The following is a 13,193-nucleotide window of genomic DNA, read 5'->3' on the forward strand; positions in this document are numbered from 1 at the left end:
CGCACGCACGCACGCACGCACGCACGCACGCACGCACGCACGCACGCACGCACGCACGCACGCACGCACGCACGCACGCACGCACGCACGCACGCACGCACGCACGCACGCACGCACGCACACACACACACACACACACACACACACACACACACACACACACACACACACACACACACACACACACACACACACACATTCCATGCTCCAAGCTTCCCTTAGGCTCAGCCATTCCCACTTATATCCAGCTCCAGGAACTCAAGTCACTTCACATTCCCGACATATTCCACCATCATGGCCCATCATCACCAGCACAGACTTGACCTGCTGTTACCTCAGTATTAAAGTCAGTAAACACAGACTCACAAACTGACCGTCATAACATTTTCTGCATAGTATGTCACCATAAAGTGTTTTCTTCTAGTTTTTTGTTAAATAGTGTACCCCATAAATCTTTTTCTTTGAATCCATGATATGTTTTGTGGGCATAGCTGATGTAATATTACAACTGCCTGCACATCAAACCCACTTTTACAATTAATAATCGATTTGTTTCCTCCTTTTTTCAAATGTTGCAGAGTTTGTGGATGAAAGTAATAACTTATTATGGATGTTGGAGAAACAAAAATACTAACATTTGTAAAATTAAACAACTTTCTTTTGGCAAATGTGTTGATTTTGAAATGTTTTACAGTCTTTGGTCTGCCAGTAAGAAAAAATAATAAAGGCAATACCAACAAAACACAAGGGTTAGTAACCTGGTCATTAATAGCCTTTTTATAATGACATACATTAAGCATGCATAAAGAGGTTTTCAAATGGACTTTGTTTTAACAATAAATAAAATGTAAGGTATGCATACAATCTCCACTGAAAACAAACAAACAAACAAATGTAAGAAAGTATTACTTTCAAAAGATCCTGACTAATTTGCTGTAGCCTTTTAATCCATTGTAATGTTTTTTTTCTGTTGTAAGCAATGGAGTAATATTTGTCCGTTAGGATATAATGAGGCAACAACAGCTGCTCACAAACATGGAGTTTTCCAACTGTAGATAAGACAATCTACTGATAACTTTTAAAGAGTAAACAATCCCTGCCTCTCACACTTGCACTCTGTCGGTCTGTCTCCTTCTGTACCTTCTCTCAGGCCTTATCTAATGTTGAATGTTTTTACTTAAACTCACACTCTATCATGGCCATTACACATCGCCAAATAGGCCGGCTGTTACAAAACACTCTGTTTCATGCCAGGGGGCGGATTTACAGCACCACATCTCAGCCACCTCTCCACGTCAAAGTGTGTGTCATAGATTGAATAGATTTGGGTTTCTGTGTATTTGTCAGTCTTCCATGTTCTTATATAACTGCTCATTTAGGAATGCCAGATTTCCCAAGGCTGGTTTATTTAGCCTCGAGTCATTCTATCGCACACCTTTGACCTCAAACCAAATGATGTGATACTATAGTGTGTGTGTGTGTGTGTGTCTGTGTGTGTTTGTGTGTGTGTGTGTGTGTGTGTGTGTGTGTGTGTGTGTGTGTGTGTGTGTGTGTCCGGGATGCAGGTAGAATTGAATCTCTGATACTGTTATCAGTATCATGATGCTGGGGGCCTGTTGGGAAGACCCACTGCAACTCTGACCTACTTATATTAGTGTACAGGGCTGCATGTATATGTTTGTGGATTGTTTGTGCATTTGTGTTTGTGTGTACATGTGTGTTTGTTTTATAGTGCTTGGGACTGTGTGTATTTAAGGCAAAGTCTCTGTGGACGTGGGTAGTATGAGAAGCTGGGTGTTTTGACAGCTTTAGAACAGTTCCAGTACAGTGCTGAGGCAGGGGGTGTGCAGGCCTGTTGGGTATTTGGGCGAGCTGTAAGGGTGAGTTTAGGGTCAGTGGAGGAGTGGACAAGAGGGAATGAGATGAGGGGAAGAGTTTTATTTCAAAGTGCTCTACGGCCATTCAAATGATACCTGATATTCATTGCTTAATACTTCTCTATATGAATTCAGAGCACATCCATTATTGAGGCGATGCCTCTCAGTTATCAGTGCTAGCAGTGCAAACAACTGCAACAGAGTTAAAAGCTGGTTGGGAACAGTTATCAGCGGTAACACAAGTGCAGTGCAGCGACAAAGACTCCCGTAACACATGCATTCTATGCTCTGGATGGCATAACTCCACTATATTTACATAGCAAATAGTTGTTTGATACTTTACTAATTCCCCTAATGTTGTGTATCGAACCTTTCATATAACAAAAAACTCATGATGTCATCTGAAATCAATCCATCTAAGCCAAAAGTTATTAACTGTCTCCATAATGTAGACAAGTAGAACATTTTACTGATCACCTGCAATAGTTCTGTTAGAACAGATGTCACATATTTTAAATGATGGCTCATGGATGGCATAATGGGAGAAAGCATTCACAGAGATAATATAAAAGTATTTCAGAAGGGAATCAGGAAACCACCTAGTTATTTACTGAACTGGAACCAAATGTTTTCATCAAATTAAAATAATTCAATCTTTCCAAAAGACTTGAGGAACATTGGATGGCAATGAATATACTGCAGACTCAACTGAATATTTATCCAAGCAGCAGGACACTCCTTGTTGAGGTAGTTATGCCAAAGAATGATCTCAGCTCATTCTCCCAACTTTAATCTCACCAAAGTGTAAAAGCAATGGGAGTAGACTTCCCACACAGTTAATAAAAGAGCGATAAAGCTCGTAAACAAAGCAACTCAGTCCTTTTTGTAGTACTGTAGCTGGAAAGGCCAGACATAAGATCAGACTAATGCTTGAGAGTTCTCTCCCAAGTCTACCTCTCCAACAAAGGGGCCGCCTCTCCCCATTTCTAAGCCCTCTCAGTGCCAGCGCTGTTGAACCCCTGCTTTCCTCAGCAGCATTCCAGCCCATCTTTCATGCTGTTTCATTCTGGCCATGCCAGCCAGGTCAGGGGCCAGAGCTTTCTCAGGGCTTGAAGACAACACTGGACAAATAGATATAAAAAATACATCTCCACTCGGTTGCAAATTTGAACTTTTGTTCACTCATGTTGTTGATTCTTTGTTATGTGTGTATGCTTTAGCAAAAAACACATGAAAATACTCCTCTATGAAATGTGGGGATAGATTACGGAGCAGAAGGGTCAAGTAGTAGGTGTGTGGTTTGCTATGGCCTTATTCTGCTTCAATAACATGTTGCACTGTAGGCCTATAGTCTGTCTACCACTGCTGATCGATGCTAGATCTGTCACAAAGATGTAGTCTATTGGCGCAGTGGCCCTGAGTGACAACAATGACATATTCTAGCAAAGTGCTTATACCTTTGATTCAGAGGTCAGTATCAAATTCTACCAGTAGATGGCTGTCTTCAGTCTTCCACAGTAATGAAAGGGAAAATATCAAAAATGAATTAGATCTAATGCAATCAAATTCTAAAATCCACATCTAATCTCAAATTCCAGGCATGGCTATAATGAAAGGCAGATGACTCAGATGAAGGTTTCTGTCCTAAAAACATGCCCGGGCAAGGTCTTCAGCTGGATAACATCACATTTACAAAAGTTGAAAGTGAAAATGGTTTTGCTGACAGAATAGTGATGTATTTTCACCTCCTGGCAACATGGCAGCATTTTTCCTCTCTGGTACAGCTTAACATTGCAGAAATGAATTCCCAGATATCGAGATCTTGGAAACATGTGAAGGGTAGAGAAGGCTGTGTATTATCCACAGCAATCCATGATATGCCTTTTCTCTTGGCTCCTGCATTGGCTTTTGTTGCAACACACAAGTGTTGCTATGTGTGGTAGCTAGTTGCTATGAAGAAATATTCTCGCCACTGGCCTTGACACATTACTACACAATTTAATATTTATCTGTATTGAAGTTGGGATTGACGATGACAAACATGAATGAGCAAAGATTCAAAGAGAAATCAATTATTGTCTTTAATATGATGGCAATTTAATGTTTTCCAAAAATGTTTTATTTTATTTGTAGGCTATTCTTTTTTTGGTAAATGGTTGCAATCCTTCTTTTGTACCCATCCCTCGTGTTTAAAACATAATGAGACATAATAATGACAGAATCTACAACCAGCACAGCGGTGGATGTGAATGCTCAATACATGCTTTGCAGCATGTATTGAGTTAACAGGACGGAAAGAGCAAAGTTTCGGGGCGGGGATACTATAATTTCTGAAGGATATGATTGGCTCCTGTGTCCTAATCTCTTTTATGTGGTCATTTTCAGCTCCAACATCCACTGCCTTAAATCTTCAATCTAACTTTTTTTGTTCAAAAACTTTTGTCGAGTGATATTTATGTCGAAGAAAGCTACTTGGTGTCTGTCTTCAGCGCCAAGTGACACAGCACAGCAAAACTGGTACAAAAGTACATTTAGACGCTAGGGGTAGATTTGTATCGAAATGAATCCACAATCATTTTTTTTAGATAAGATTTCTCACCATTCATGCCTTATATGCTTTATATTCTACTCCAGAATACCACGGCGGTGTGTCGGTGGGGTCTATTACACTAGGGAGGATTTAGGGGCGGCATTGTACCCGAAAAGTATTTTTTCTGATAGCACCTGAACACAACACAAGATGAGCAGGGTTTCTTGTGTCATGACGCGCAGTCCTTGGAGGCGTGAGTCTGAGGAAATCAGCTGGGGAAACAACAACAGAAAAGGAGGTGACTCAGACCAGACATATATTTAGCCCGGTCATGTTTACATTTTTTTTGTAAAAAGTGCTCCGATTATAAATAACAACAGCATCTTATCAGGTCTGCAGCAGCGAGTGTGTGCTTGCTGAGGTCTGAGAGACGCTGGATTACAGAGGCAGCGAGGGGAAGTGAAAGGTAGAGGATGTGACAGGGCAGAGGTCCTGCATTTATATGAGCTCTTTGACAAACAGCTGGACCCCTGCGACCACCTCTGCATTATCTCCACGCGTATTTGTCCGGTTTCACAGACCGGCTAATCCCCCAGCAGAGTGGCATGTGGGTCAACTCCGGAACCGTCGGAAGGTAGGCACCCCTCCTGCAGAAATACTGGGTCACATGCTCCCAATGCGATTCTCGATGTTCACAATGCAATCCACACACAGTTCACAAGTAATGTCCTTATCTCTAAAGATACAGAAATCATTAGCTGTAGGTCTATTTAATTCAGTGTGACTTCATCGTACGTAGTGGGCTTTTAGTCCCCTCTATAAAGTCTCTGTAATAGTCTCAAGGGCTCTTATATGGACATGTATAACATTATTTAAGCAACGAGATGTAACGATGGTAAGTATTACTTTTTAACCCACGCGTGTACACTGCTGCTTCAGAGTGTTTCGATTCAGTGTTGTAGTGCAGCGGATGGGCTTGGCACATTACGCAAGAACCGCATAATTTGGTATGTAGGCTGAAATCAACCTGCCTTTTACAACATAGATATGTCAAATGCTTATTTGCCACCGCGCTGGATGCCAAGTGTAGTATAGTCTGCTTTTTATTTCTCCACACAATGATGCCAAATATAATGTCTGATAAAAATATGAATGAGCCAGGTGGTTATGAATGGCTGCGGGACAAGGCGGCGCACGAGGTGCTTTTCATTGATGAGTGAAGTGATGCTTCAGCCCAGGAACAGCAAGAAGAGGATACATGTGACAAATCAGGACAAAAGATAACGTTCAGAATATCAGTTTGAAAGAAAGCATCTGCACTCGCGAACGCACGCGCATGAATACATGCACACACACACACACACACACACACACACACACACACACACACACACACACACACACACACACACACACACACACACACACACACACACACACACACACACACACACACACACACACACACACACACACACACACACACACACACACACTGTAATCCTTATCCTTGTGGCCATGACGTCATCAAACAGTGTTACGCAGGTGCCTGTGGCTGGTGAAGAAGCCTTTCACTTTTACCTGGATATAGATAAAGTAATAATATTCTACAAGGTGGTTATCAGACTTTATATTCATTAAAGGTGGGGGAGGTAATTTTGGAGGAACCAGCGAGATTCATTCAGTGCGCTAGAATGTGAAAATACACAACCCGAACAAATCTGCCACTTCTTTACAGAGCCCCTCCTCCAAAACACACGAACGTGCACATGACCAATGAGGGCACGAGATAAATTTGTGCACAGATGGAAGGCTGACAGGCAGGTAGGCCATCCAGTTATTTTAGCCGGGCGGGCTGGCTAAAAGGATTGGTCGTGCTTTTTACAGCGCCACGGCTTCCACAGATTAAAATGTTATGTATTCATTGTCAAAGCATTTAATATATTCATTGCTATCGGGATGTTAAGAGCATTCGATGGAATATAACAACAAATGTTTCTAATATAAATTACATACCACCTTTAAGCAATTAATCATATCTGTAGGATGTGGTTGCATAAACAATTTAGCACACCTGCCTTGCATATTCTCCAATCTTTGTCTGGTACAGATTGCGTTACAGCCTGCTACATTTGCGGTGACCGCCCGGCAGATAGCTGTTAGATAAGTGCAAGGTTGTGGTAACTTTTTATTGCTTCTTCTATCTTTTTACTCCTGCAGTTTGTGTCTCTGAAGGTGTCGCAGCTAGGCAGGGGGCAAGGGAAAAAGAGTATTTATAATTCAGGAAACGGCAACCTTGACAGACACTTTTCTTCAGCTCACATAGACAAAGGTAGGCTCTCTGTTCTGACATAATTGGGACTACTTTTCACAGGAAATATGTTTTTGTGAAATCATTGCCTGAGGTCTCTGTGGTAGAAATATGTTCTATATTGCAGCATTAGCATTATATGGTCTGAGGTCTATAGTGACATTGACAGCGGCTCAAGGCTGTTAAGCTGGATGCACACATGGGTCATGTGTTCCATTATGAATGGATGCCATTTTTAGCTGCTGGTGTCTGTCAGTGCCGGACTTAAGTGTTGCACGTCAATGGAATAGCAAGTGAAGGCCTTTATGAATGTTTCAGATGCTCTATTTATGGAGCTTTGGGGTGGGTCTTTGAACTAGTTGCAAGAATGGATGGACTGATTAGCTGGCATGTTTTAGTTTTAGACCTTCTATAACTACTAGTGTTAATGAATTAGTGATCGGGGCTGTCATTGTGTATAACGTCAGATGGATCTGGGACAGAGCTATTTATTGTCCTGGGCTGGTTAGGCCCTATGCCCAACGCTGTGTCAACAGCTTTGAGATAACAGTGCAGCACTGACAGGCCCACATGGAATAGTCCACCAGCATTTTATGGCTGCCTTGAATGTTCTGACCCCTGTATCAGGCTGTAGCAAAAGGTAAACAGGGCAATAGACCATGCAGTTGTGTGTATATGTTATGCTTTATGTCCTGTTCTGAACCCAGTATGTTATTACATGGAGCGTACAGCATTGGTAAAAAGTAGAGAAGAAAATGTGAGAAAAAGTGGGAGATACGATTGAAAAATAGAGAATATGGTAGATATTAAACAGAGAAATTGCATGGATTGAAGTAGATAAGGGAAAAAAAGGGCGTAAAATAAAAAGATAAACAAGTTGAGACACAGAGAGAGAGAGAAAGAGTAGGTGGAAAATACGGGCAAGGGAGGAGGAAGATGGGGAGGGATAAAGGAAATGAGGGCATCAAGAGGAGCCTTCCTGTGTATACAAAAGTGTATCGCAGCAGTGAACAGAGAGGAGGATGGCTTTCTCAAGCAGGCTGATATGCTGCTCCCAAAGACCCTCTCATTCACTAGGATTGATGTGTACATATTGCCGCCTGCTACGGGCCATGCAGTACCATCTGTAGTGGGTTAGGCAAATACATGCCGACATGCATATGTGTATGCATGTCTGTGCTGGTGTGTGTGAGTCTGAGGTCTCCTGTTGTCAGCCATCCAGGGAGCCAAGCAGAGGCTACAGACCACATTATATAACTAGTCTGTGCCAGCTGTGCCTGTGGCAAACCCCCACATAACACACCCACATGTTCACTCCCATGCTCACCTAAAATCATACAGAAGTGCAAATGAGTAAGCATTTTCCCTCATGTTAGCAGACTTTTGATACAAAATATAGAAGAATTAGGTTGCACACATGACTGCACATATAGCCATCGTTTCTTCCAACAATTACACATGGACACTTTGACTATGCAGTCAAGCCTATGATAGTGTAAACCCCATAGCTCTGTGTGAGGGCACAAGTTTTAGCCCATGTATAAAGTGGGTTATTGGGGTCATTTATTTTGCAAGGCAGGCTGGAGGGAGCAGAGAGGCAGGCGGGTCAGTCAAGTTGATGGTATGAACTCTTGCCCCCAGGAAGAGGAGAAAAAAAGGCGGATGGGGGCGGTGGAGGGCTTTAGGATGAGCGGTGGCTGATAGTGGATCAGTAAAGGTGTTACATAACAGAGGAAAGCAGACCGAGGGGGAAGAAAACCGGATGTGGGGCAGCTGTCTGCTTAATGCTGCTCCTTGATGGATATCCAAGATTGAGGTAATAGATAGATAGATGGATATACAAATGACCAAAAGGAGAAAGGATGGCATGACTTGGTGTGGTTTAGTGGGCACGTCTGGGATCTAAGCATACAGAGCTAGACAAACAGAAGGATGAATGAACATATTAATATAAGGGAAGTGTTTTAAAAAAACTAAAAGTGAAGATGACAGGAACTGTGCAAGGAAGTAGAGCTGCAAGCCATCTCCCTATGAAACCCCCTCTGGCCTTAAAGCATAGCCGTACTGGGACGCACAGTATCCAAATTATGCATGAGCTTCTTTGTCTGTCTGGTCCTCCTGCTCCAAACACACACTTGCACAAAGACACTGACTCAATTTGTGACAATCCAGATTAAACCAGAAGGTCGGCGTATGTGTGTTGAGTGGGTGTTTGAGTTCCTGTCACAGCGTTCCTAGCACTGTGGTCTTGCCTGCACCCATCAATATGTCACTATAAGAGTCAGAAATACATGCAAATAAACTGGGACAGAAACTCATCCTTTCTTCACGCACATAATATGATTTTACATGCCAACAATATTTTTCCCTTGCAGCCTCCTGTGCTGCCTTGTTGGGAAACTGACACTGGCCAGCAGATGAAGTCTAGACGTCTGTGTACAGTTTACTATAGGTCCTTGGCTAAAAATGAAACCTGAGCTTTGCAGCTTCTCTTTCCGCTCCTGTGAGCTGCATGGCTCTCACAGACTCCTGCTCATCCTTCAGTCAGGCAATTAACAAACATTGTTGAAAGCTTGTGAAAGTTCATACCAATTAAATATAAACCTGAGAGCAGGTGCATATATTTCAGGTGCAGTGATGTGCAACAAAATAATTGTGTTATGGTAGTTGACCGATGCATGACCACACTCTCGCTCGAAGCCCGATGCGTAGCCTCAGATGGAGGATGATATCTGGGAGCTTGGAACTGTTGATTCCCCCGAGAAACTCTCCACACCACCAACGCCGCCTCCTGGTTACTTCACTGCTCACATCATTCCATGCCTCACAGACCGGCCCTAAGCTCATTACCCGAACACACATACACGCATGCGCGCGCACACACACACACACACACGCGCTCATATGCGTACTGACTTCCAGACTCCCTCGGGTCAGTAGAATGTTAAACTGGTCTCTTTTATCTTTCTGTTAGAGAGCCACACATTAGAGAGAAGCAGCATCAGCAGGAAAAGCTGTAATATTTCCCCCTGAGCAGCCTTGGTTATTGTCGCTCTTGCCCTTTGATCCCAGTGGCATGACTGACTGATTCTAATGCTGGGTTGACAGTCCCTCTCTTTCTCTCTAAGACTCTAATAATCCCCTCCCTGCCTTGTCTCTATTGCAATCCCTTTTGCTGATCTACTGTTGCATTGGAAGTGCTAGGATTAATACTGTGCATCCTCCCCCTTTACTACATATTGTGGATGTTGCTGAACCATTTATATATTATGTCAGGATTCATACCTCATACCCTTCATCTTTTGGCTGTTGTCCTAGTGCAGCGTTACAGCCTGCTACATTTGCGGTGACCGCCCGGCAGATAGCTGTTAGATAAGTGCAAGGTTGTGGTAACTTTTTATTGCTTCTTCTATCTTTTTACTCCTGCAGTTTGTGTCTCTGAAGGTGTCGCAGCTAGGCAGGGGGCAAGGGAAAAAGAGTATTTATAAAAAGGCACTGTTTTTTCTGTTCCATATGGACCATTCAGGAAACGGCAACCTTGACAGACACTTTTCTTCAGCTCACATAGACAAAGGTAGGCTCTCTGTTCTGACATAATTGGGACTACTTTTCACAGGAAATATGTTTTTGTGAAATCATTGCCTGAGGTCTCTGTGGTAGAAATATGTTCTATATTGCAGCATTAGCATTATATGGTCTGAGGTCTATAGTGACATTGACAGCGGGTCAAGGCTGTTAAGCTGGATGCACACATGGCTCATGTGTCCTATTATGAATGGATGCCATTTTTAGCTGCTGGTGTCTGTCAGTGCCGGACTTAAGTGTTGCACGTCAATGGAATAGCAAGTGAAGGCCTTTATGTTACGGTGTGCAGGAAGCAGGACCCAAATGCAGATTTAAGTGACAAAATAATTCCTTTATTTCAAGGCTACAATATTCAGAGACGTAGGCCACCAGGGTGGGTGGAGGGGGACCGGAGGAGGGACACAAAACTAGGGCCAACAGGGTGGGTGGAGGGGGTCTGGAGGACGGGCTTGGGCTGACAGCCCAGGGGCAAGGCAGAGCTTGAAAAGGGGGTTATGGAGGGACGAAAGACCTCAGTGGCAGGAAGAGTCAGGGGGTCGGGCCCGAGGGCGAGGACCGCGGCACTCAGGGGGCCGGGCTCGAGGGCGAAGACCGCGGCTCTCAGGGGGCCGGGCAGAACCCGGTGTCGGCCGGACAGGAACCGGCGCTGGTGGGACAGGCCTCGGCAGGATCCCCCACGGAAAAGGACCAGGAGTTGGCAGGACCCCCGCCAGGAGAGCAGTCGGCGGAACCTCCAACAGGACAGGACACAGGGTTGACAGGACCCCCGGCAGAAGGGCAGTCGGCGGGACCCCCAACGGGACAGTACACAGGGTTGGCAGGACCCCCGGCAGGAGAGAAGTTTGCGGGACCTCCAACAGGACAGGACACAGGGTTGGCAGGACCCCCGGCAGAAGGGCAGTCGGCGGGACCCCCAACGGGACAGCACACAAGGCTGGCAGGACCCCCGGCAGGAGAGTAGTTTGCGGGACCTCCAACGGGACTGGACATGGAGCCGGAAGGACCCCCAGCGGAACCTCCATCGGCATAGGACATGGGATTGGCAGGACCCCCGGCAGGAGAGTAGACGGCGGGACCCCCAACGGGACAGGACATGGGATTGGCAGGACCCCCGGCAGGAGAGTAGACGGCGGGACCTCCAACGAGACAGACATGGAGTTGGCAGGACCCCCAGCGGAACCTCCAACGGACCAGGACATTGGGTAGGGACTTGAGACGTGACTCAAGTAGGGACTCGAGAGGAGACTCGAGAGGGGAACCAAGGGGGAACTCGAGAGGGGAACCAAGGGGGAACTCGAGAGGGGACTCGAGAGGAGACTCGAGAGGGGAACTAGAGAGGGGACTAGAGGAGAGCCTAGAGGAGGGACTAGAGGAGGAACTAGAGAGGGGACTCCAGAGGGGACTAGAGGAGAGACTAGAGGAGGGACTAGAGGAGGGACCTAGAGGGGAATCGAGGAGGGACTAGAGGAGGGACTAAAGGAGGGACTAGAGGAGGGGACTAGAGGAGGGGACTAGAGGAGAGACTAGAGGAGGAGCTAGAGGAGGGACTAGAGAAGGGACTCGAGAGGGGACTCGAGGGGGAACTGGAGAGGGGACTGTGGCAGCTGGGGCCGGGACTGGGGACGGGACCATGGCTGCTCGGGCCAGAACTGGGGCTGAAACCATGGCTGCTGGGGACTGTACTAGGTCTGGAACCATGGCCGGAAATATGGCTGTATGATCCAGTTCTGAAGCCGGAAACATGGCTGTATGGGCCGGCTCTGGAGCCGGAATTGAAGCCAGATTCATGGCTGTAAGGTCCGGTTCTGAAGCCGGAAACATGGCTGTAAGGTCCGGTTCTGAAGCCGGAAACATGGCTGTAAGGTCCGGTTCTGAAGCCAGAAACATGGCTGTAAGGTCCGGTTCTGGAGCCGGAAACATGGCTGTAAGATCCCGTTCTGAAGCCGGAAACATGGCTGTATGGGCCGGCTCTGGAGCCGGAACCATGGCTGCTATGACCGGTACCTGAGTACGAGCTGGCTTCCTGACCTTGCGTCTTTTAGAAGTCTTTTGGAGGCTCCGTGGACCTCCAAACGCCAGGCGGGATCCCAAGAAAGGGTCAGAGAATGGACACTAGCACTCAGGGCTGCGTGAGAAAACTCTGAGAAACTCAGGCAATGAGCCTCTCAACCATGGCATGTTGTCCATCTCCATTTGTGCCTTTTTGAGGACAGCCTCTTTGTCCCTTTTAGCCAAGGTTCTACTCCATACAGCATAATGACACTGAAGAGTGTACTCTAGGGATAACAAGTCCAAATCAAAATTAAAATCCGCTGGGTCCATTGTTGGTCGGTTCGTAATGTTACGGTGTGCAGGAAGCAGGACCCAAATGCAGATTTAAGTGACAAAATAATTCCTTTATTTCAAGGCTACAATTTCAGAGACAGAACAGAACACTCACCGCAGTTTACTCACAACACAAGACGAACCGACACTGAACACAGGAAGAGACAAGACTAAATACAGGAAGGGGTAATCACAAGACGAGACACAGCCGGGCAGGGGAGGAGAAACACAAGGGCCACAGGTGAAAACAATCAGACAACTAGACACACCAGGGAAACTAACGACGGGAGGAAAAACACAGGAAGAAGGACCAGACAATATACAAGGATGAAAATACCCATAACCAGACATACAAAACTACAACACAGACAGATCCAAACACTTTATGAATGTTTCAGATGCTCTATTTATGGAGCTTTGGGGTGGGTCTTTGAACTAGTTGCAAGAATGGATGGACTGATTAGCTGGCTACAGGTGTGTGTGTGTGTGTGTGTGTGTGTGTGTGTGTGTGTGTGTGTGTGTGTGTGTGTGTGTGTGTGTGTGTGTGTGTGTGTGTGTGTTGTGT

At 45.5% G+C, this 13,193-nt stretch overlaps 1 protein-coding gene across 2 annotated transcripts in view; it reads left to right on the top strand.

The window, feature by feature from the left end:
- Positions 1–13,193, top strand: part of rhobtb4 (Rho related BTB domain containing 4) — a 44,701-nt gene that overhangs the window by 11,649 nt on the left and 19,859 nt on the right. The window contains exon 1 of one of the 2 annotated variants that reach the window (XM_034240290.1): positions 4,556–5,041. The exons of the other annotated variant lie outside the window; for it this stretch is intronic. Within the exon in view, the coding sequence (XP_034096181.1) occupies positions 5,013–5,041 (29 nt within the window). The 5' untranslated portion in view covers positions 4,556–5,012. Of the gene's footprint in view, positions 1–4,555; positions 5,042–13,193 lie in introns of those variants that run through there. 2 annotated transcript variants of the gene reach the window in all.

This window comes from Gymnodraco acuticeps, unplaced genomic scaffold (assembly GCF_902827175.1).
Source record: "Gymnodraco acuticeps unplaced genomic scaffold, fGymAcu1.1, whole genome shotgun sequence".
Classification (NCBI taxonomy): domain Eukaryota; kingdom Metazoa; phylum Chordata; class Actinopteri; order Perciformes; family Bathydraconidae; genus Gymnodraco; species Gymnodraco acuticeps.